Source organism: Glycine max, chromosome 6 (genome assembly GCF_000004515.6).
Source record: "Glycine max cultivar Williams 82 chromosome 6, Glycine_max_v4.0, whole genome shotgun sequence".
Lineage (NCBI taxonomy): Eukaryota > Viridiplantae > Streptophyta > Magnoliopsida > Fabales > Fabaceae > Glycine > Glycine max.
In genome coordinates, this window is record NC_038242.2 from 15,026,668 (window position 1) to 15,051,944 (window position 25,277).

The window sequence follows — 25,277 nt, forward strand, 5'->3', positions numbered from 1 at the left end:
TATAAAAAAGTTATTATCATAAAAAAATGATTTGAACTACAGGATTATATTAACCACTGGAGTTAGTCTAGTGGTTTAAAAATTTAGATAGTATATATGAGATGTTTGGTTGAATTTTCGTGATCACTTTTGTATAAAAAAATACAGAATAATATTAAATTATATAAGATAGTGATCTACTGCATTTAAAATGTCTTTTACAAAATGTATACCAATACTTTAGAATATAAATAAAATATAAAATATGATTTACAAATGTTTTAAAAATATTTTTAATAAATAAAAGCATTTTATTGGATAAGAACAGATAATGATATTTTATATTTAGACACGTTTTTCTAATAAACATCACTTATTTGACATTTTTTTTTTCTTTCTCTCTTTTTTTCTATCATATTATATATTTTATAAACCGATCATTTTTCTTTTATTTTCATCTTTCTAAATGAAGGTTTTTTTTTCTTTTAATTTGCATTCGTTTCACTAAATTGCTGTTAAACAGACTGAAGACTAAAGATTAAAAATAAAATAAAAGTCCGGTATAATATAAAAAAACAATATAAAATAATAATTGACTAAAAATACTGAAATAGAAATTGTGATTTTTTATTTATATTTTCTAAATTACTATTTAAAATTTATTTAGTTTAAAAATTAACAAATATATATATATATATATATATATATATATATATATATATATATATTAATAAATCCCAAACTAAATGATCAATAAAAAAATCCCAATAACTAATATGGGAGAATAAAAAAAGGGACTAATAAATAACATTACAAAAATCTCAACGCATCAACCAAATGATAGTCAATGAAATAACCTAAAATATAAAAAGCAATGTCTATTTTCTATATAAAAAATACTCCCCTTTATAACGCATTAACCTGTAAACAAAATTTGCTAAACCTAAGGTTTTCACAAACCAAACTTAAAAAACAAAAATAAAACATTTTAAATAGTTTTCATTTCACAGTGTTCGTAACCACTAACCAACTTAAATCATAATACGAGTGGCACTTCATGCACAACTCTATTTTTGGTTTAATATATAAAATAAAAGTAAAGAAGAAGAAAAAACAAAAATGATTTTAAAAACTTCCATTCCATCTTATTTGATTGTGTTGAAAATAAAATAAATGTATAGATGATAAACAATTTTTTTTAAATGAGTAGATCGAGTAATCATAAAATAAAGATACTAAGCTCTTTTTATTATTTAAACAAGGTTTTCTTCTATTTTCTTTTAATTTTTACATTCGGACGGATTATGAAATAGGTTAGACTGTCCTTTTGTTCTTATCAACAAAATCTATTACAATTGATAGATAGTTAGTTTTTTTTTAATCAGTAAAATCAAGATATTAATATATATTATGGTGCACAAGATCGAAGTGCGAGGTATACAAAACGCACAGATAGTTAGTCATATGAATATAGAAAATTTAGCTAGGAGAGGAAAAATTCATTTGAATAATGTCTATGTAAAAAATAAATAGTTTTTGACGATTGAGGGATATCTTTGTTAAAAAAAAAATCTCCTTTTTTTCCTAATGTTAATCCTTTACAATTCTGTAGTCCCCTTTTATATTTATAAATTTTCATGAGGTGCTGACCGCAATACCATATCTTCCTATTGGAAGGACACTGTCACACTATGTCATGTGGGCTACTTCCCTCACTGGAAGGCTAAGGTTGTTATGTTGCTGTCGCAATATGTTCTACTTTCTTATCCAAAAACATTGTCATTATCCCTAAATTTTTAGCTTTTTATCCCATTATTTTTTTTTAAAATAAGGGGAGAGAAATGGCTAAATGGCTAATAGTATGGTCCATCGTTTTATGGAGGATTTGCTTTATATGTTAGTTTATTTAAGTTTATTTTTTAAAATAAGTGCTTTTTTAATAAAAATAAATAATTTTTTATTTTTTAATATGTTTATTTAAACTGTTTTTATTTAAAATAAGCAAAAAAATAATTATTTTAATAAACAAATCATATTTAATTCTTAAAAAAAATATTTTTAACACATTTATTTTAAAATTACTTATTTTAAGTTTAAGCAAATTCATCCATAACACCTACAATATAATGATAAATCATAAATATTTGTTCACGATTATTGCTTTCTGGATTTTGTTTTGCACCCGTAAATAGGTGATAACGATTCAGTATAAGCCCTTACATCTAATTTTCTTTACACATTAAACGTAAATCAGACCAACAATACTTATTTGTAATAATTTAATTATTTTTTATTATGTTTTGCTACACATTTATATGTCTTATATGTGTATTTGCAATATTCAATGTGCTTACTATTTCTCAAGTTGTTCAAGTTCATATTTACATCTTACTTCTAACGGAATTTAAACTCCAAAATTGATTCTAAGCTACAGCGTGACTTGAGTTGATTGTTTTAAGTTATAAATATGAATTTTATATTAAAATTTACCATAAACTTACTTAAATTTATAAATATAATTTGCTTTATTTTTATTTACTATTAACTAAAATTAATTTTACAAATAATATCATTTAAAATAAGTTGGCACACATTAAGCGTATATTTGGATTAAAGTTTGTAAAAAATATCTCAAGTCTTATTTCTTCTAAACTGAATTTTAAGACAAAATTTTCCTCAGAAATATTTTTGAGGGATAATCAAACATGATCTCAAATTGATTTTACTCACAAATGTACTTTTGAAACCCTCCCATAAGAAATTTAAAGAGACCCTAAATGTATGTTTAGATTATTAATTACAAACTTAAATTTGGATAAACTTAAGTAAAAGTATCTCAAGTCTTATTTCTTTAAAATTAAGTTTGGAGATAAAAAATTTCTCTCAAACATATATTTGAGATAACCAAACATAATCTCAGTCTCAAACATGTTTTTGTAGACTCCCACTTGAAACTCCAACATATCCTAAGTCGTTGCCAAATTTCTTGTTGTCTAAATTTATGTTCAAATATTTTATAAGAAAAAGACATCCTTATTACCTTGCCTGTCATTTGTTTATACTGAGATAAGATAAGATTAGCGCTATTTAGAGGAAAGTAATGATACAAATCAAATTCTAATTCAAGACGCAAATCAAACTCGACTCTTCTAATCTGCATTATTTTGGTTCTGAATTTAGATATCTAATCTTATCCTCTTGTGTGCTTTAGTCAAAGCTCAAGATTTCACCTGTCAATGCTTTTGAGTGAGCATTTATTTGCTTTTATTATTATTATTATTATTTATTTGTCACAGCGGACATGGAGAAACGTTGATTTTTTTTTTTGTGGTCTCCGAGAAAATTGAAAAAGATTATTCTCATACATATACTCTCTTCAAGTGGTGCAAAGAGAAGGTATTATCAGGAAGTAGCAGTACAAACTCATTCGTTCGGTGGGTTATAAAATGTTGGGACATGCTAGGTGCACCCAGTAATTAGGTGAATGGATAAAATTGTCCTTGTGCCAAAGTTTGAAAATAAAACTAATTTTTTTAAAAAAAATTCCTTCTTCCGGATGAATAATTTGTTCTACCGGAAGAACCTTCTTCCAAAGAAGCTACAAGAAGAAGGTTCTTCCGGAAGAACAAAGCTACCAAAAGAATTTCTTCCGAAAAAAGGAATTATTTTTTTAAAAATTAGTTTTATTTTTAAACTTTGGCACAAGGATATTTTTGCCCATTCACTTAATTGCTGGGTGCACCAGCAATGTTGTTGAGTGCACCTAGCATTTCCCTAAAATGTCATATGGAGGCCCAATAATTTTCAATCAGTGAATCTATTGTCAAGGCCCAAATAACAGAACTATCATTTAAGAGGAAAAAGTCATCTGGACCGAGAGAGAGGTAGAAATAAAACAAAAATGTTAAAAGCGGGACAAAATAAAACATAAACACTAAAATTAAATAGACTTAAAGTGTAAAGATATTTATTTAATATGACACCTAATAACCATTAGGGTCGCCTAGAGGTGGGAGATTTGAGATAGTATACATGAGGTCCTAAGTTCAAATGTCAATGCGATTATTATAAAAAAAATAAAAATTGACATCTAATAACAAACCATTGGAATATACGAGGAACCTATTAGGACCAATAGCATGTTTCCCTGAGAACTCTTTAGCCAATGAATGAGACCTCTTTTATGTTGGAATACGTTGCCAAAGACATCCTTGTTTCAAGCTTTGGGATTCTATTTCAAATAAATGAGATTTTGATTCCACTCGAGAGCATTGGACCAAGATGCTAAAAGAAAATTGGAGAAAAAATCATGGGTTAGTCAATTCGTAAGGAACTTGAAAGGCCTCCTCCCTTTGTTTGGGGCAATGTCTAGTAAGATTTAATAACAAAGTACAATGATTAGAGTTATAGAGAGACAAATGAGTGATTGTAGCCTATGGAACAAACTACCTCCAATCTATATCAATCAACGTCCTGTTAAGCCTTTGAAATAATCTTCCTCTTTGTCACTAATATGAAGTGACAATAAAAAAAGGTTGTTTAGAGCAACATTAACGTTGGTTATTGACACAAGATATTAGACTCAAGATCTCAAAATGTGAAGATCCAACACTAGAGCAATAACCAAGATCTCCACCTTATAAATCAGTTATTCTGGAAGAATCCTGAAGATCTGCACGCTTAAAAAAAGAATTTAATCTTTCTCTCCCTAACGGTATTTCAAGGGAATCAACAAACAAATCAACAATGAGGGAGAAGAACAAAGAGGGGGAAGAAGGAAATAGAACAACAGAAGAACCAACCAAGAACAACAACAAATAGGCATGGCGGAGGAGGGTTTGCGTGGTGATGGCGAGGTAGGCACAATGGCTCTTGCTGGTGATGGCTCCATCGACAAGATTTGGTCTCCTAGAGCAGATCAGAAACATCATGGGAGGGCGAAGAAGGAAGGTGGGGCGAAGAGGAAAGGGAAAGGAAGTGTAGGAGATGGAGAGGTTGCGAAGGATGTGGGGCCGACAAAGGAGGATGGCAATGACAACAACAAAGGATAAATAAGCAAATGATGGGGCAAAAGAGAAGTAAAGTGATATGGGTTGGAAGAAGGAGAGTGTGATTTGGGGAAAAAATGAAATAAAGTTAAAGGGAAGTGGAAGCAACGTGTGGTGCATGGGTGTCGAGTAAAGAAGAAGAAAAGTGGGAAAAATTAGGGGTTGGGTGGGTGAGATGGGACGAGAGAAAGGAATTAAATATTTAAAAGTAGGGTCAATGTGAGATCTATTAAAAATTACCTAAGATACTAAAATGAGATTTAACATTAAAGGAAAAAATAAGAGAGATCCTGAGAGATCTCCAATCCTACGTGGCATTGTGGATCCACCAAAAAATTGTATAAAGTCAAAGGATAATTAGACCGTTCTTGCGAATGATAATTTCTATTTGTTATATTGCTTAGGCTTACTAATGATCTCTTGTTACTTCCATTTGTGATGTTGGTCTTATTAGTCTCCAAACTTGTGGTTGATAACCTCAACAAGAGTGTTTATGAACAATACTTAAGATCAAAGGACCTTCTTATTTGGAGGCTCACGAGGAATTTAATGACCCATGATGTTGTTTCTGGTCCATCAATAAGCTTTTCTAGCATTAAAAAGGTTGGGAATATATTGTATTCTTTGAGTGCTACAATGCATGATGGGTTCCCTGTCATTGATGAATCACCTTTCATAGATGCACCAAAATTATGTTGGCTTGAATCGAGGTCTCATTTACTAGTGTTACTAAAGGAAAATAATTTTTTCAAGAAACATGGATTTCATAGATCAAAGTATTTCCCAAAGAATTTAAGTTAAATTACTGTTCAGGTCCTCTAATTTATTTTCAATGATCAATTAGCTCCTTTAATTATTAAGTGGTTCAATTGGATCCTCTAATTATTTAAAATGATTCAACTGGGTCCTTTTTGTCAATTAAGTACAAACGTTGTCAACAGATCATCTACGTGTGGTAGTTGTTGGTGGTGAATTGTATTAACATTAACAATGTGAATTATGTATCTCACATCAAATTGCACTATTAACGTTAACATTTAATTAACGAAAAGAACCCAATTGAACCATTTTTAAATAATTAGAGGACCTAATTGAATCACTTAATAATTAGAGGACCTAATTGAACATTGAAAATAAATTAAATGACCTGAACAGTAATTTAACCAAGAATTTATACTCTAGATTTTGGAATTGGAAATGTAGGATCAGGAAAGGGATCACACTAGATGATATTGGTATTGAAGAGGAAGAGATAGATATGTATGTCGTTCTACTCGGATTAGGTAATCCCCATATTCGATGGTCGGCCGAGTAGGCTACTCAAATTCCAAATATCTAGGAGATTTAAATAAGGTAAGAGATAAGCTTTATCTCTTATCCATACGAGATATATATATATATATATATATATATATATATATATATATATATATATATATATATAATACTAATATCAGAAAGTATCTTTTATTAGAGGAAGTATAAGATAATTACCTTGTATTTTCCTATTTACATTATGTGAAAGGAGAAGATTGAGATTAGATAATTCAATCTCTCCCTATATAAGAGATCATCGAGACTCAGATAAAATATTTTGATTCCAACTCACATATTATTGCATGCATACCTTTGCATCTCTAACTTGAGAGTTATAGTGTCTTTGCAAGTATCCCTATCCTATCCCAGTTCGTGGAGAGACTCGCAAAAGAACACCACCATGAGTAAGTCTTGCCAAATATGATAAGAACATGTGTTGACTTTATCTTATAACCAATCCATCCCCTTATGCAGTCGAGACAATATGTCACTAGCCAAACTTGTTACTATTTTCTGGTAACATGGACTTAGGTATACGTGTGTTGTTCCAAAGAGTCGAGGAGCATGATTTTTTTTTTCCTTCCCAAATATGTTGTTATATACCCTTCATTGTAATTTATCATTTGCATTCTTTGACATTTAAACATTTCAATTTTTCATCTTTTTTTCTTAAGGATGGGTAAACAGACTCAAGTTCATGGATCGACTTGTGGGTCTCGTGGTCTGTGCAAGCCATGGACCATTTTTTTAAATCCATGACTATGTTGGATTTTAGGCTTGCCTCGCATAACCCGTGGGCTTTGCAGGTTTGGATTGTGGGTTGGTCCGCAAACTTGGAACCGCTAATGTAATTTTTTCTATAAAAAAACTAGACTCGTGGACCAGTCTGTTTGGCTCACGGGATTCGCAAGACAGGAGGAGACCAATGTATTAAATTCATGTAATAGTGCGAGATGGGCTGACTCGGTCCACTACCAACTTATCCACCTCTACATAGTGTCGGGCAAACCTTTACGTGGGACGGACCGACTCGCTTACCCACCCGTACTTTCTCTACCATTTATTTGAAGATTCCAAAATGAATAAACCATCAATTTTGTCATAGAGGTATGACCCTTTCTCATAAGTTGTCTCCAAAGTAATAAAAGTTCTAAATATTCATCACTTCAGTTCTTAAGTTGATGTATTTGAGTAGAGTTAAGGAACCAATTTGAAGGATTTTTAATGTTTGGAGTATTACTTAGCATGAATTTTAATATTTAGGAACTACTTGAGAGATTTATTTATTTATTTTTACACTAGGGATCATTCAATAGAAAGGGTAATAGTTTGAGGACAAAATTAATGATTTACTCATTCCAAAATAGGTCCAAGGGGCATTTAGAAAAACTTATTTGAATTTATAATAGTGATCTTTTGTAAGCACTTTTTATCTTATTTCAATAAGTATCATGAGGAAACTTATTATAATAAGCTCTTTTCAATAAACTTCACTATCAAGCTTATGAATAAATTCTCATTTAATAAGAGTTTATTGGGCCGTGTCCCTAATATTATTACATTAGAACTTGTTTTTGATTCACCGGATGCAAAATATGTTGATAATCTCTACATGTAGAGACATGCCTTTGTTTCGATTCTAACACATCATGATTTTATCCCAAAGCATGTTTTGGAACTTTACTCTGCATAAGATGTGGCTACTGCATAGTTTTGATGCGTGATTTAGCAATTGCGTCCATATACAGATTGTTAATTTTTTTCGTAAAGTTAACTTGATATTTCAGATAGACCCCTTTGAAACAAAGTTCCAGTAATTACATATTTAAAAGTACTTTGATAAGTATTATCCAGCATAAAGTTTCATTTTATCAAACATACTTTTGAGCAAAGAAATATTCACGTAAATCACACTATATAAATTCATTTTTTTAACAAACTTAAGTTTTGAACATACTTTTAATTCAAATTTAACATCATGAACTTTAATATGCACTAAGTAATCCAAAATCCTATGAAGGTGGAAGGGAAATTCCAAAATGCAATGACCATTTTGATTTCCATGTAAGTTTTGTAACCAAAGCTTTTGCAATTTTCCTTTTCTAATTTTCAAATTTGCTAAAATTTCAGTTTGAGGGTTCATGAGCGGCAAACAAACAAAAAACCCTCCCTCCCTCCCTCCCAAAATTTGGGTCCCTCCCGCCAAAGAAAATGGTCCAATCTTAAATAGGTGTGTAGAGGTAACCCTAAATTCAAAATATGCCCGTGCAACCCATTTCCTCTGAAACCCTAAACTGAGGTTCTTTGCTCAGTGCTAGCCCTAATTTGTTCAGGCAGATGGAGCAGTAGCAAGAGGGTGGTGACAGAGGTTTTTCCCGGAGACGCAGACTGAGTAGTAGCCGCAAAGCCCGGAACACGCCGTGAAGGTAGCGCGACAACTGCGACTGCCTCTATTTTCATTTCTGTTTCTTTCGACTCGCAGGGGATCGCCGATCTCACTATCGAGCGAGCGCGGAAGATCGTGGAAGACATGGGTTCCGCTTCTCTTCTGAATCCTTCTCAACCAGGTTATAATGACATCCATTCCCCCCTCCCCCTTCTCTTCTGGATTATTTTAGGATGTTAGTATTGCATTGTTGTTTTTTTGGATCCACAAATGTTGTTTGTGGGGGGATTCAAACTCGTGACCTCTCCCCTCTTCCTTTCTCCCATTCACCACTAGACCAACCTTATATCTCCTGTTAGTAATGCATTGTGATGAAGGGCAAATAGATTTTAAATCTCCATGTGATTTTGTTTTTAACACGAGAAGAAAAGGTAGACCCAAATGATGGAAAATATTTTGGAAATCTATTTGATGCTAGGTAAGTATAATCATTATGTATCTGCTCTTGTGTGATCATGTATGAAAGTTCTATGTCCTTTTTGTCCTTCTATATTTTACAGGCATAGTGAATGATTATGACGCTTATAAGTTACTTAATAGTTATTTCTGTCTCAAGGCTGTTCCAATTGTCATTTGTTGTGTCCTCTATACTGCTTATCTTATTTTTCTCAACAATTTTTGTATTTATGTCTCTGTCTCTCCCTCTCTCTCTTTTATTTTTGTTGCTAAATAGGCGTTAAGAAGAACAGCAAGAGCAAACAGAAATCTGTTGTTTCCAAAACCGAAGAGAAAGTTATGGTTAAAGATAAACAAAAGAAGCGGAGTTTGTTGGAGAGCAGTGAGCAGCCTGCTGCTACACGCAAAATGCCAAAACGTGCTGCAGCGTGTAAAAATTTGAAGGAGAAATCCTTTTTGATATCTGAGAAGTCCTGCCTCATTGAAATGGAGAAAGATCAGATTGTAGAAGAAGAAAGTCTAGCTGTCCGCATGACAGCTGGACAGGATGATGGTCGTCCAAATAGGCGCATCACGGAGTTCATTCTTCATGATGCAACTGGTAAAGCCCAGCCACTTGAGGTGCTGGAGGTTAATGAATTATTTATCACTGGACTTATATTGCCGCTTGAAGTCAGCACAGGCAAGAAAAAAGAGAAAGGTGTTAAGTGTGAAGGCTTTGGTCGAGTGGAATCATGGGATATATCTGGCTATGAAGATGGCTCTCCAGTGATATGGCTTTCTACTGATATTGCTGATTATGATTGCCAGAAACCTGCTGCTAGTTACAAAAAAGTTTATGATCTTTTCCTTGAAAAGGCCCGTGCATGTATCGAAGTATACCTGAAACTTGCGAAGTCCTCTGGGGGTGACCCTGATATCAGTCTTGATGAGTTACTTGCTGGCATGGTGCGGTCTATGAGTGGTAGCAAATGCTTTTCTGGAACTGCATCTATAAAGGATTTTGTTATTTCTCATGGTGAGTTCATTTATAAGCAACTAATTGGTTTGGACATGACATCCAAGGCCAATGACAGGACGTTTGCAGATATCCCTGCTCTTATTGCTCTTAGAGATGAGAGTAAGAAACAAGCAAACTATGTACATGCACAAGTAATGCCCTCAAATGGGAGTTTAAGGATTGATTCAGGAGTTGGAGATGAAGAAAACAAGAATCAGATGGATTCAGTAGCTTCTGTAAACGAGGAAGATGAGGATGCAAAGCTGGCACGACTGTTGCAGGAAGAAGAGTATTGGCAATCTATGAAGCAGAAGAAAAACTCTAGACCAACCTCTGTATCGAACAAATACTATATAAAAATTAATGAAGATGAGATTGCCAATGATTATCCTCTACCTGCTTATTATAAAACCTCCCTTCAAGAAACAGATGAGTTTATAGTCTTTGATAATGACTATGACATATATGACACTCAAGATCTCCCTCGAAGCATGCTGCATAATTGGTCTTTATACAACTCAGATGCAAGATTGGTTTCCTTGGAACTTCTGCCTATGAAACCTTGTTCAGATATTGATGTTGCAATCTTTGGATCAGGTATAATGACTTCAGATGATGGGAGTGGGTTTCATCTTGATACTGAGGCTGGCCAATCTTCTTCTGTTGGTTCTGGAGCCCAGGTTGCTGATGGAATGCCAATTTATCTGAGTGCCATAAAGGAATGGATGATTGAATTTGGATCAGCTATGATTTTCATATCCATCCGAACTGATTTGGCCTGGTATGATGCCTCTTGTCTAAAATAAATGCTATATTTTTTTTATATATATTTCAAATAAAATAGAATTAGAAAATCCATTTGATTACCTGGGCATCAAACTGTCAAATGTCAATAAAAGCTAGTTGTAACCAAATTGTTGCAAGAAAATTGGGTTAACTGTTATGGATGAACTTGTCATATCATGTGAATCAAACATCTGTAGATAATGTTTGTAAATTCATCTTAGAATAATTTGGTTCTAAATGTCACAAAATGAAAACCAGGATCATTCATACTTCATTCCTTTCAGGTATAGACTTGGCAAACCAGCAAAGCAGTATGCTCCTTGGTATGACACAGTATTGAAAACTGCAAGGCTTGCTATAAGCATTATCACCTTGCTGAAGGAGCAGAGCCGAGTATCACGCCTTTCCTTTGGAGATGTCATCAGGAAAGTATCTGAGTTTAATCAGAAAGATGGTTCTTACATTTCTTCTGATCCATTGACTGTTGAGAGATATGTTGTTGTCCATGGACAGATAATTCTGCAACTGTTTGCAGAATTTCCTGATGATAATATCAGAAAGTCTTCATTTGTGACTGGTCTTACAAATAAAATGGAAGAGCGCCACCATACCAAATGGTTAGTGAAGAAGAAGAAAGTTGTGCCAAGGAGTGAACCAAATTTAAATCCTAGAGCAGCAGTGGGTCCTGTTGTATCCAAGAGGAAAGCTATGCAAGCTACAACGACAAGGCTGATCAATAGAATATGGGGAGAGTATTACTCAAACCACTTGCCAGAAGATTCAAAAGAGGGAATTGCTAGTGAGTTAAAGGATGAGGATGAAGTGGAGGAACAAGAAGAAAATGAAGATGATGATAATGAGGAGGAAACAATACTTTTGGAGGGAACTCCAAAGGCACATTCAGCTTCAAAGCAAACCAAAAAAATTTCTGCTGACACAGAAATAAGATGGGAAGGGGAACCTGAAGGGAAGACTAGTTCTGGATATCCTGTTTATAAACAGGCAATTATTCGTGGTGAAGTTATTTCTGTAGGAAGATCTGTGTTGGTGGAAGTTGACGAAACAGATGAATTTCCAGATATATATTATGTTGAATATATGTTTGAATCAAAGATTGGAAGAAAAATGTTCCATGGTAGGATGATGCAATGTGGTTGTCAGACTGTTCTTGGCAATGCTGCTAATGAGAGAGAGGTGTTTTTGACTAATGAGTGCAGGGATTTGGGACTGCATGATGTCAAACAGACAGTTGTTGTAAATATCCAAAATAGGCCTTGGGGGCATCAGCATCGAAAGGATAATATCATTGCAGATAGAGTTGACAGGACTCAAGCAGAAGAAAGGAAGAAGAAAGGACTACCTACTGACTATTACTGTAAAAGCTTGTACTGGCCTGAAAGAGGTGCTTTCTTCACCCTTCCACATGATACATTGGGTCTAGGGTCTGGTGTCTGCCCATCTTGCAAAATACAGGATGCTGAAAAGGAGAAGGATGTTTTCAAAGTAAATTCCTCCAAGTCTGGTTTCCTATTTAATGGAACTGAGTATTCTCTTGATGATTATGTTTATGTAAGTCCTTTTGAATTTGAGGAAAAGATAGAGCAAGGAACTCATAAAAGTGGGAGGAATGTGGGGTTGAAAGCTTATGTTGTGTGCCAAGTGCTTGAGATTGTTGTCAAAAAGGAAATAAAACAAGCTGAAATAAAATCTACACAAGTCAAAATCAGGAGGTTCTTCCGACCAGAAGATTTATCAAATGAGAAGGCATATTGCTCTGATATACGAGAGGTATAAGCTACTTAAAGTTAATACTTGAACTTGAATCAACCCATGCACACATGGACATAGGAGAGGCATGACAAATGATTTTACTGAAAGAGCAAGTAAAACTTAAATAGCATGATTGTGTGGATTTTATAATATTATTTTTCCTAAGTCATTGGTGCTTGATCTGACTGATAAGTGAGCTGCTATTTGTGCATATTGCTCTTATAATTTGAGTATTGGTTCTACTTTGTTTATCTTCTGCGCAAGTTTTTATACTGATTAGTATTTGATAATTCATATTTTAGGTGTATTACAGTGATGAAACATATATAATCTCTGTAGAATCCATAGAAGGGAAATGTCAAGTCAGAAAAAAGAATGATATTCCCGAATGCAGTGCTCTTGGTGGAATCTTCCAAAATGTTTTTTTCTGCGAGCTCTTGTATGATCCTGCCACTGGGTCACTGAAGAAGGTACTGTGTACTTGTCCCTGTTAGACAAGCGTGTAATGTGCTTGTTAATCCAGCAGAAAAATCTGCAAAATTATTGGAATTTTATGGTTTATTGAATTTTCTGCTTTACATTATGGCCTATTTGGACTCTTGTTATTGAACTCATTGTATGGTTAAGTTCAATTACTGTATGCTGTGTTCTGTTCTGATTTCATTAATTACAACCTTTCTGTAGTGCTGATTAACAATGATTGCTTTGTGGTGTGTTGCTGTGTGTTATAATCTTTCTAAAGCTTGATCTTGTTGCCTGGTTTCACATTATACATACTTTCAGTAGAAAAATAGTTCAGGAGCTTAAATTTATGTTATTGGAAAGTGTTACATTGTAGCAACTGAGGTTTTTCACTGGTACTAAACATCAACTCAAACAGTTGCCATAATGACATTGTTTACTGGTATTATGAAAAACTCTCTTGTTAGTAGATCAATACTCAATTTAAAATCATTGTAAATGTTCTATATTAATAGCCTATCTGCCATTATTTTTGTAATAATTAAACTTAAATTAAGTATTTTAGTTTAGCTTAAGATAACAGCATCATCATTATTATTCTTCATGACATCAATTCAACAACAGGTGGAAGTACAAGGTATGGTTTTTCAATAATTAACTATTTTCCTTTTCAATTGCTTGACAGTTGCCGGCTCATATAAAAGTAAAATATTCAAGTGGACAAACATCTGATGCTGCAGCTAGAAAGAGGAAAGGAAAATGTATAGAGGGAGATGGTGTTTCAGAGTCCACAAAGGAAGGAAAAACATTAAATGATAAACGTTTAGCAACCTTGGACATTTTTGCAGGCTGTGGTGGCTTATCAGAGGGGTTGCAGCAGTCAGGTAATTTTAACTATATAATTATAGAAAGAAACCCAACTGTATATGCTACTGATGCATAATATAACGTGTTTTATTGCTAAAATACTTCAGGAGTTTCATCAACTAAATGGGCTATTGAGTATGAAGAACCAGCCGGGGATGCATTTAAAGCTAATCATCCTGAGGCATTGGTGTTCATTAACAATTGCAATGTTATTCTTAGGTAAATAATCCCATTTAGATAACATATTCCAGGCCCTAAGGTTGACAAGAGTGGAACTTATTTAAGTGACTGTTAAATTATTCGTTATGTAGGGCTGTAATGGAGAAGTGTGGGGACACAGATGATTGTATCTCAACATCTGAGGCTGCAGAATTGGCTGCAAAGCTTGATGAGAAGGAAATAAGTAGTTTACCAATGCCTGGACAAGTTGATTTCATTAATGGTGGTCCTCCATGCCAGGTCTCTAGCTGTTGGCTTTTTGTTTATTGTGCTGTTGAATATATTGTAGGGTAATTGTTTAACACCGTTGTTTTGCTTTCAGGGTTTCTCTGGGATGAATAGGTTTAACCAGAGCAGTTGGAGTAAAGTCCAGTGTGAGATGATATTGGCATTCTTATCCTTTGCTGATTATTTCCGGCCAAGGTATTTCTTGTTGGAGAATGTGAGGAACTTTGTGTCTTTCAATAAAGGACAGACATTCCGTTTAACTTTGGCTTCACTTCTTGAGATGGGTTATCAGGTAAGATTATGTTACTGCATCTTTCTTCCTGAGTAATTGTACTCAGAATCGATGAATGGAATTGAACCTCAAGGAAGGAACTAATGAATGCATTCCTTCTTGTCTAAAAGGTGAGGTTTGGTATCCTTGAGGCTGGAGCATTTGGGGTTTCTCAGTCAAGAAAAAGGGCATTCATATGGGCTGCTTCTCCTGAGGATGTGCTTCCTGAATGGCCAGAACCAGTGCACGTCTTTTCGGCCCCTGAGTTGAAGATCACATTATCAGAAAATGTCCAGTATGCTGCTGTCCGCAGTACTGCAAATGGTGCTCCTTTACGTGCAATAACTGTTCGAGATACTATTGGTGATCTCCCAGCTGTTGGCAATGGAGCCTCAAAAGGAAACATGGAGGTGTGTAAAATAGGAAAGATACATGTCTTATATTCTTCATAATGCGAGTTTTTTCTACACTCACTACTTAACTGGGTTTTATGTTGCATAGTATCAAAATGATCCAGTCTCATGGTTTCAAAAGAAGATTCGAGGTGATATGGTTGTCTTGACTGATCATATATCAAAGGAGATGAACGAATTGAACTTGATTCGATGCCAGAAAATTCCCAAGAGACCAGGTGCTGATTGGCGTGACCTTCCAGAAGAAAAGGTGATGTTCAATATTTGTGAATTTTAGCACGACATTTTGTGATCTAATCTAATATGTGAAATCTAATGAAATGCAGATAAAACTGTCTAGTGGACAAGTTGTTGATTTGATACCATGGTGCTTGCCAAACACGGCTAAGCGGCACAATCAATGGAAGGGACTGTTTGGCAGGTTGGATTGGCAAGGAAATTTCCCAACTTCCGTTACAGACCCTCAGCCAATGGGGAAGGTTGGAATGTGCTTCCACCCTGACCAAGATAGGATTCTTACTGTTCGTGAATGTGCTCGGTCTCAAGTAAGTCCATTACTCTAGTTGTCTCCCTAAATGCTTTGATACGAAATGAAATCCTAACAAGGTGGAATTACTAATATTTTTGAACTATTATTAATAATTAGAAAACTATTGTCCTTATGATCTCTGCCTAAAAAATAGGAATATATCATATAGTTTGGTATAATTTTTTATACCCACGCATATTTTCATCTATTGTGAATGCAGGGCTTCCCAGATAGCTATGAATTTGCTGGCAATATCATACACAAGCACCGGCAGATTGGTAATGCTGTGCCTCCTCCTCTAGCATCAGCATTGGGGAGAAAGCTCAAGGAAGCAGTGGACAGTAAGAGCTCCACTTAGAAGATGGGCCTTCTACATTAGGTCATGCTTATTGTATTCATAACAGTCACCAAGATATTGCAAATCATCATTCCGGGTTCCAAAAACTAGAAACCCTTGTATATAGTGATATCCATTGGTCATTTGTTGAGGCTAATTCCTTGTTTAACTTTCCTCAACCAAGGAATTGAATGGATGATGCTCATTTTCTATCAACTAGGATTTTCTTGATTAGATGGTATTTTGGCTGTTTATGAAAGAAATGGTTGGGAATTGATTACCTCCCAATGTGTAGTTGAAAATTGAGACCAATTTTTTTTAACCTGTTATGAATATTTGTTGTTGCAACTATTTGGCTAAGAACTACCAAAAAAAACTATTTACCTAGGAAACTTGCATAATATTTAATCGAGGACGATATTTAATGAAATAATTTATCTAACTTTTTATAAGTTATAGCTTTCTTTTAGAGTTTAGCTGAAATAGTATCTAAACTTATTATTTTCTTTTCCATTTTAAAATATTAATTTCATCAAGTATTTCTTATACTATAAAATAAGTGTTTCCAATTCATTTCTAACTTGTCAAATTATTTTACTAAACAAATCCTAAATTTCTTAATCAAATTCATGATATAAGCTTTTCTTATAAAGTGAAAATAACTTGTATGATTTTTTTCAATGATATGATTAAAGTCATTCTCCTGAAAGGCATATTAATCCTTAAATATTTGGTGAGTGCTTTATGCCAAGTGTCAATCACTAACACCTTTGGAGCAAATGATTTTGATTTGTCAAAGTTTACTTTTAGGCTAGACACTGCCCAAAATTGGTCCAAGGTGGATGTTGCTATCTACACCTGCTTCTCCATAGCTTGTAAAGGGAATTGTTTGGAGCACCCAGCAATTTTGTTGGTATACCCAACAGTTTTCTAAAATATTGAAAATGTCCTTATAGGTGTTTTCGGTTATAAATAGCATATTAAAATTTTCATTTTTGCAGCATCTTTTTTTCTTGTAAAATTGCACTTCCTTAGTGTAACTTACTTCCATTAGCGTCCTTTTGTGAGTGTTTGTTGTCGTCGATGGTGTACGTGTGTTGTTTACGGATATGCGATGAAGTTTAGTGATTTTTTGTCGCCAGAGAAGAAGATGTGCATATTAAAAAAATTCAAAAACATACGGATTGTCAATTTGTATGTTTCGGATTTTTTTAAAAATTATAATTTTTTATACATTTAATTTTTTGCAAAATTTGATAATTAAACTAATTTGATATTTAACTGATTGTTGTATTTAGATGTTTATTACATTAATTAATAGTTAAACAAATTTGATATTTAATTGAATGATGTATTTGGATATTTATTATAGTGATTGAAAATTAAATAGATATGATATTTAATTGAATGATGTATTAAATGTTTATTACAACAATTGGTCATTAAATAAATTTGGTATTTTTTACATATGTAAATTTTTATTATACCTATGATTTTTATTTACAATTTATATATGTAAACAAATTAATTATTAGATCAAAATTAATTATCACAAAATTTATTATGTAAATTTACATATGCATTAAAATTTTTAGCATTATATATAATGACATTAATTATTTTATTACATAATTGGTTTATTAGTTCGGTTCAGTTGATTAGTTAGAGCGTTATGCTAATAACGCGAAAGTCAGATATTCAATTCCTACTTGGACCATTAATAATCCGTAAGTCTCATACTAATTGCCAATTTGTTTTGGGCTCATAAAAGGGTAAAACTGGAATTTCGCATGTTATGCTGGATGTAACCCAAAAGAATTGGGTGCCCCTAGCAGTTCCCAAAAGTAAATGTCATCCGCAAAGGTGAGAAAGAGCAAGGCCCACCATCACACAGGCATATAGGTCTACTTACTGCATGCATCACTCCCCGCTCTTGCTTTATTAATTAAAGGCTAAAATATTCACAAATATAAAAATGTTTACAATTTGTTTTCATAAATTTTTTTATTTATATTTCATTCTCGTAAGATCATAATGTGGTTTTTTGAATCGAAAGATGATTCATGTAGGCAAACATGTTTTGTGTTTGTTGTTTGATTTTGATGGTGGTGTTTGGGGGTGGATGGGAACGGTTCAGTTTGATGGTGTTCTTTAGTGTTTGGTGATGGAGGTGGCTTGGTGGGTTTGATGGTGGCTGTTATGGGTGGTGGTCCTAAGGTGGTGTTTGGTGGTGATTGTTATGAGTTTGGGATAAAAAAAAACTTTCGTATTTGTGGCAGTTTTTAATTGTTAAAAATTGTGATTTTTTTTTTAAAAAAAATATACATTTTATGTTATTTTTTAATCCCTAAAAATTACATTTTCAATTTAAATTAAAAAAATCCACATATGCTTGAAATTTTTTTTAACAAGAATGCTTGAATATAAAAAGTTAACTTATTACACAAAATCTTCCGTTTAAGCTTAATTTTGGATAAAAAAATAATATATTCCAATTTTGTGAGGACACAAAAGATATCAAAAAAATTTCATACAGATTCAGAACATTCAATATTTACATAGATAAAAAATATATTTTAATCTTAATTAAATATAATAATTATAATAAAAACTTAAAAAAGATTGTGATGTAATTAACTGGTTACAACGCACATGCATATATGGTTAATTACTCCAAAGACTAATGTCTATTATTGTGCATGCAAATTAAAACATACAAGATTAGAATAGACATGCATATATATATGAGTGAAGAGAAGTAGAGAACAATGATCCAACCAACTCATTTATATAAAAAGCAACATATATGTTAGAACATGTATACATGTATATTATAATACTAGAACATATAAAAAAAAAGTGTAATGCTCATAATACATCTATGAGAATAATTAATAATAACAATCCAAACAACATATAAAATAATAGTTAGTTGATGTTAAATTATTTAAATATTTGAATTAAAATCTCATGTAACCACCAAATATTTAAAAGATTCAGAAAACAAATCAAATTTATATAAGACTTATTAGATAAAAAAATAGTTTAATTATTGACCAATTCATCTCCATCACTATTATGGGTGTCATCAACTCTATTATTGTAGTCCCCTTCCCATAATTATTTTTGTTACTACTATCACATCATTGTCATGACCGTCGTCGTTATTATCATTGATAATAATTAAAATATTTTAGGAATAATAATCAATATCTTTTATATATTTAATTTTTGTTTGGTGAATCTTTTAAAAGGAGTCATATTCTCTTTTTGTGTATATATTATTTTATTGGTTACACAGTTGTGCATTCTAATAAGTAAATTAATGATTGACAAGATTTTTGAAACATTAAGCAAGATGTGTCTAAAATGGTAGTTGCTATTGGCCCAAACTCCATTGCTATTGGCTCTACTAAGTGGCTGAAACTTTTTTTTCTTTAGAAAATATTCTTCCCACGGAATCATGTTATCATGTTTTCGTTATAGTGCAAGATTGTGATCAAAATATAAAACACAAAATGTTCTCATTTTAGATTTTGGATGCAAAAACATATTTTCGTTTTATATTTTATTTGTACACATAAACATAAATAAGTTTTCATTTTCTATTTATTTCGATTGAAAAAATACAATCAGGCTTTTATTGTATATTTGTTTCAACTTGAAAAAGACAGGGATGTGACGGGTTTGAATGGAGGATTAAAATGGTTTTTTCCTGAACTTTAAAAGTTTGTAGGGCTGAAAAAATACTTCATGGGCCGGGGCCCGAAAAGAAAAAGGCTTAACACGCACACGGGAGGGTCAAAACAGTAAAACTAGCAGCAGCTTCACATATTATAAATTTTGAAACCCTAATCCTCCTCTCAGAGCTGCAAGGGATCAACTGAGGAGAGTGAGAGAAAAGAGAAGAGAAGATGACAACACGCTTCAAGAAGAACAGGAAGAAGAGGGGCCACGTCAGCGCTGGCCACGGTCGAATCGGAAAGCACAGGAAGCACCCTGGAGGACGCGGTAACGCCGGAGGCATGCACCACCACAGGATCCTCTTCGACAAATACCACCCTGGGTTCTTCGGCAAGGTAGGAATGCGCTATTTTCACAAGCTTCGCAACAAATTCTACTCTCCGATCCTCAACATCGACAAGCTGTGGTCCCTGGTCCCGCAAGAAGTGAAGGACAAGGCCTCCAAGGAGAACAAGGCGCCGCTCATCGACGTCACGCAGTTCGGGTACTTTAAGGTTCTCGGAAAGGGCGTTTTGCCGCAGAACCAGCCCGTTGTGGTCAAGGCCAAGCTTATTTCCAAGATCGCTGAGAAGAAGATCAAAGAGGCTGGCGGCGCCGTTGTTCTCACCGCTTGAATTTGACGGTATCACTTTTTTGAACGATTTAGGTTTTGTTCTGATACGTTTTGTTTTGGATTATGTTGTTGTTTAGTCTCTGCTATATTTCAGGATTAAATTGAAGGTTTTATTATTTTAATTTGCGCGATTAACTATGCCAGCCTGATGACATTAGAATCTATCGAAATTGTTAAAATTGAGCATGTTAGCTTTCGTATTATTGGACCTATGACATTTGAAATTAGGTTTTTTGCTATGGATTGAACTTCACCCTAGGGGTTTTGTTCTTTTCGTGTGATTCATTTTACATTCGGTAAATGACAACGGAAACAAGTGATTAGAGAGTAAGGATGTGTTTTGCTCTTCTGGAAACTTGTTTGATTTAGCTAGTTTTTAATACATGGGACTTAGAACACAGAGTGAGTTGTTGTAGTGCGACTGCAACTTTCTGCACCCAAAAAAACTCAAGCAATACCATCTTTCAATTTGTTGCTACTCCTCATTGCATTAGTGTCTTGTTTACATCAATTTGATGCTGCTCCTCACTAAGCATTAGCGTCACCTTAAAGTTCAACAAATCAAAAGAATAACAAATAACCTAATTATCTATGTTGGAGTTGTTGACCTGTAATACCGACACTCGACGATGTATTTTACCGAATCACTTAATCCTGTATGTTTTAAAAAAGCATATGAATCAGATGATCCAGAATGCAATTAAAAATATGAAAATACTGAACACCTAATCCGAAAATATGAAACACACCCTTAAGGAACACCGTATCTGAAATTATGAAAACATAATTATGATTGCATAATTTTTTTTTGAATATTCTGAATTTGTTAATTCGATGATATAAGCATATATGGAAAAAAAAATCTACCAACTTATCTCAAGCCCTCTCTGTCTTTGCCGAAGTGGAATGACGGTTGGAGAAGCTCAAACTTACCAATGCCAGAGGGGAATGGGTGAAGAAGCTCGACTTTAAGGTAAGGGCAATTTTGGAATTAAAGAATTATGGAGGTGCAATTAGAAAAACGTGGAGTGTAGGAAGAAAAGGCCCTAAAACTTATCAAGTTATTTTGAAATGCTTATTAAAGTGATTGTTATGGTGAGTCTGAGTCCAGCCGATCCTAACTAGAGGAGGAATAGTAGAAAGCTGAAAGCCTGAAACCATCCTTTGATAAGTCATGTTCTCTTTTACAAGGACCGTGAGCTAATGCTAGTTCCTCGGTCATAGATGTTCCATTATATTGAGATTTTGGGATAGTTTAACTTATTCTATCTTAATTATCGTAGCAGATTAATTTCTCATTCCCGATGGAATTGGTTAAATAATATACCTAAGTTATTATAAATTCTTAAATATCTGTCTTCCATTCTTATAATTAAAAAAATCTCATCATTTTAAAAGTGTAAAGACCTAAAGACTTTTCAAAAGCAAGTGAATGACCTGTTGGAAAAGCTGGGCACATGCAACGAAATATTAAAAAAAAAAAGAGAGAAAATTAACTTTCTCCTCTTGGAGAGAATTTATAAGGAGCGCAATAAACAATCATAAAAAACATTCAAGTAACCCAAACACAAGATAAATATTGATAAAAAGGTGCTGATTTTTTAACATGAAAAACTCCCTCAATGTAGGAGGTAAAAGTCAGAGGACCTATTTTAAAAAAATACTATGAAAATAATAACTACAACAAAGAGTTTCTAACTAACAATGATTATCATAAACCATCTCTATTGAGTACACCAAGAAAAAGTGGAAATCAAGAGCCTGGCATGGTCATGTACTCATGTTGGATTGTTCTTCTCGTGTTTGTTGTATTGACGTGTTGCATGCGTCATATCACATGTTAATATTGTGTGGCGTAGTGTGATTCATGCTGTACCATCGCACATTCATAATTCATTTTATATGTTTGTTTTTAAGGTAAAAATAATTATTATACGAGTAAAGTGTATTTTTGATCCCTTTAAATTATGCAATGCTCAATTTTAATTTTTCTAAAAAAAATTATTTTATTTCTCTAATTTTGAAATACATCACACTTGATCTTCCAAGTGATTAAGATAACAGTTTATAGAAAGGCAAAAATAATTTAGATAATTCTTAAAGGACAAAAAGTGGTATATTTTAAAATTAGGAGGACCCAAAACTGACAAAAGTTTTAGATGAATTATAATTGAACCAAACTTGCATATTTTAGAGAGACAAAATATATATTTTATTTTTATTATATTTACAATAAATAAAGATTAGTGTTATGTTCGACAAAATCAGTTAATTTATAATTTTTTATTAACTAAAAATCACATTTGATTGTTGATTAAACAAGTTTTTTTTAATAACTTTTAACATTTTTTAAATGTTAATTAAACAAATATTTTTGAAACGTCAGCTTCTAAGTTTTATTCTTGATATATTTATTCATTTTGTTATGACTTTTTAAAAAAAAATCATAATTTTATTATTATTTTTTGTTATTTCACATTTTTTTTAATTATTTCAACAACTAATTTTATTGAATACTTTTAATTTAATAAGTTAACTTTTTAACTTCCAACTAATTTTTTCAAACATAACCTAAATTTAGCAAAAACACTAATTTTTCATAACAGTGAATGAAGATTCAAATTCTTATCGAAAAAGTTATTTCATATTTAGCGTTCCACCATACATTAAATATATTTATCTTCAAAGAAAAACACATGTGGGATAAAAAAACTTATATTCACATGTGAATTTACATTAAAACTCATCCATAGGTGATGTATATACATTTATAATTTTATATTATTATTTTATATATTATATATTATTTTTTATATCATTTTCATTATTAATTAGTTATAGATCACTTAGAATATGGATTTTAAAATATTTTTTAAATAAATAATTTTATCATATATAATAATGTTTGATCATATATGATAATATAAAATAATTTCCTTTATGAATGCCTTTTATTATATTTTAATTATATAGTATTATATTTATGTGTCTAAATTACTTTATATATATATTTATATGTTAAATGTTATTATTTATTTTTTCCCATAAACTATATTTTATTTTTATTTATTTATTTTCTTAATTGTCTTATTATTGATTAATGTAGAATTTTGTGGATGTCGTAATATGGAGAAAAAAGTTCACAATTATAACCAGAAACGGATTTAGTGGGGGCAAGGGGGGCTCAACCTCTAATAAAATTCATTAATGGTTGGACTGTGGATTGCATATTCTCACAAGTCACAACAACTTTTATAATTTCATTTTTATGTTTGCGTCATGTTATGGGGCCATCTATTCCCACAACCGTTCAAACTTTTTTTTTACTTTTGGGGCTTTTCGCCCCTCTTTTGCATCGAAAAATTATTCTCACCATCATTTTAATGTTTTATTTTTAAGTTATTATAGGATAACCTTTTCCATATACAATGGATGCAGAGATTGCATACGATCAATCTTAATAATTAAATTTAAATATTCATTTTTAAAATATAATTTCTTTTTAGTACATGATTTCATTATTATTAAGTAGTATTATGATAATTTAATTATATGTTTATATTTTACTTTGCTTAAAGTTTACAATACTCATGATGCAAAAAATGGTGTTTTTTAAATAGTGGATAATCTTAATTCCTTTTCCATTAAACAAATAAAATTACTTGATGTATTATAAGACTATCTAATTATGTTATAAATTAGAATATATAATTTGAAGAGTGAAATTTTCATTCTCTTTATTCACTCAATACGTGTGACTCTTTTACAAATTAAATTGATATCAATCTTGATGTTATTTGTGCTTGTTTTTTTCATGGCCAACAAGTTTAATCTTATTTGATAAAATAATATTTAAGTGATTCTTTTATTATGTATTGTCGTCCGGTAAAAAAATATAGTCTTAAATTAGACATGTTTTATGTTTAATTTAAGTATTTTTTTATTATAATATAATATTTATTATTATTATTTTAGTCTCCATTGAGTCAATTTCTAGATCCGTCCCTGAATTATAACCGGAACAGTGGAAGAATGATTTCGAATATTTTGTTTTCCATATTAGTGTTTTTTAAATAGTTAATTTATCAATTTTTATTAATAAATATAATCCACTTCAATTTTGTATATTTTATATAATTGCGTATTTTCATGCACTTTAGAGTAACTGAAAATTTTTGTAAACTTTATATAATTATTTTCATACAAACTGTATAATAATAATATGCGTATTTTCATGCACTTTGAAGTAACTGAAAAATCTATTAATTTGAAATTTTGAATCGAACAAATTAAAATGATCTAGACATAGGTATAGCCATATAATACGTTTGTGGTTTGTCGGTGCTGGACTTGAGTACTATACGGTCATGTCTTTAATTTTGAAATATTTGTACATCAAATAAATTAAACCAAATCAACTTGGACTAATTTGGTTTAAATTGATTAAAGGAATAAAAAATAAATTAAATATAATACATTTATATTTTATAATCTTAATTTCAAATCAAACTAGTGAATTTTGAATAATTTCTTAAAAAAAATAATTGAAGACCTCATGCCTAATTGAGGTTTTTTTTTCTCCCTCAAATACACATTCCCTCTCTAATATTTGGTTGTTATTTTATTACCCAATATACATCAGTTTCTAGTGCTGTGAGAAGTTGGGACTTCTAGACGGACGCACTTTTTTTTAATAATTTTTATTTTATTTTTAAATTTATGTTTTAATTTAAATTATTAAAATAATAAAAATATTAAATTATATAAAAATATTTTTAATTTGTTTTAAAAATAAATTTTTATTAAAATAATTTGTATTTATTTAAGAAAATGATGTTATTAAGTATAATTA

The 25,277-nt window shown here is 31.9% G+C and overlaps 2 protein-coding genes across 2 annotated transcripts; both read left to right on the plus strand.

Moving 5' to 3' along the window:
- Positions 1-8,363: 8,363 nt before the first annotated feature.
- LOC100797667 (DNA (cytosine-5)-methyltransferase 1) lies at positions 8,364-16,416 on the plus strand. The gene is made up of 12 exons (XM_014776536.3): positions 8,364-8,911; positions 9,464-10,967; positions 11,257-12,760; positions 13,045-13,212; positions 13,890-14,088; positions 14,179-14,290; positions 14,383-14,530; positions 14,613-14,810; positions 14,921-15,199; positions 15,291-15,452; positions 15,529-15,747; positions 15,952-16,416. The coding sequence occupies exons 1-12, from the start codon at positions 8,875-8,877 to the stop codon at positions 16,087-16,089; spliced, it is 4,668 nt and encodes a 1,555-aa protein (XP_014632022.1). The 5' UTR covers positions 8,364-8,874; the 3' UTR covers positions 16,090-16,416.
- Positions 16,417-19,933: 3,517 nt separating this feature from the next.
- On the plus strand, positions 19,934-20,696 carry LOC100798197 (60S ribosomal protein L27a). The gene has a single exon (NM_001354863.1). The coding sequence runs from the start codon at positions 19,983-19,985 to the stop codon at positions 20,424-20,426; it is 444 nt and encodes a 147-aa protein (NP_001341792.1). The 5' UTR covers positions 19,934-19,982; the 3' UTR covers positions 20,427-20,696.
- Positions 20,697-25,277: the final 4,581 nt, after the last annotated feature.

Excerpts from the sequence above, each read along its gene's own strand:
- LOC100798197 (NM_001354863.1), top strand. The coding sequence starts at position 19,983 with ATGACAACACGCTTCAAGAAGAACAGGAAGAAGAGGGGCCACGTCAGC.
- LOC100797667 (XM_014776536.3), top strand. The coding sequence starts at position 8,875 with ATGGGTTCCGCTTCTCTTCTGAATCCTTCTCAACCAG. Across the intron at positions 10,968-11,256 it reads ATCCGAACTGATTTGGCCTG|GTATAGACTTGGCAAACCAG; the intron begins GTATGATGCCTC and ends CATTCCTTTCAG. Across the intron at positions 15,453-15,528 it reads GTGACCTTCCAGAAGAAAAG|ATAAAACTGTCTAGTGGACA; the intron begins GTGATGTTCAAT and ends AATGAAATGCAG.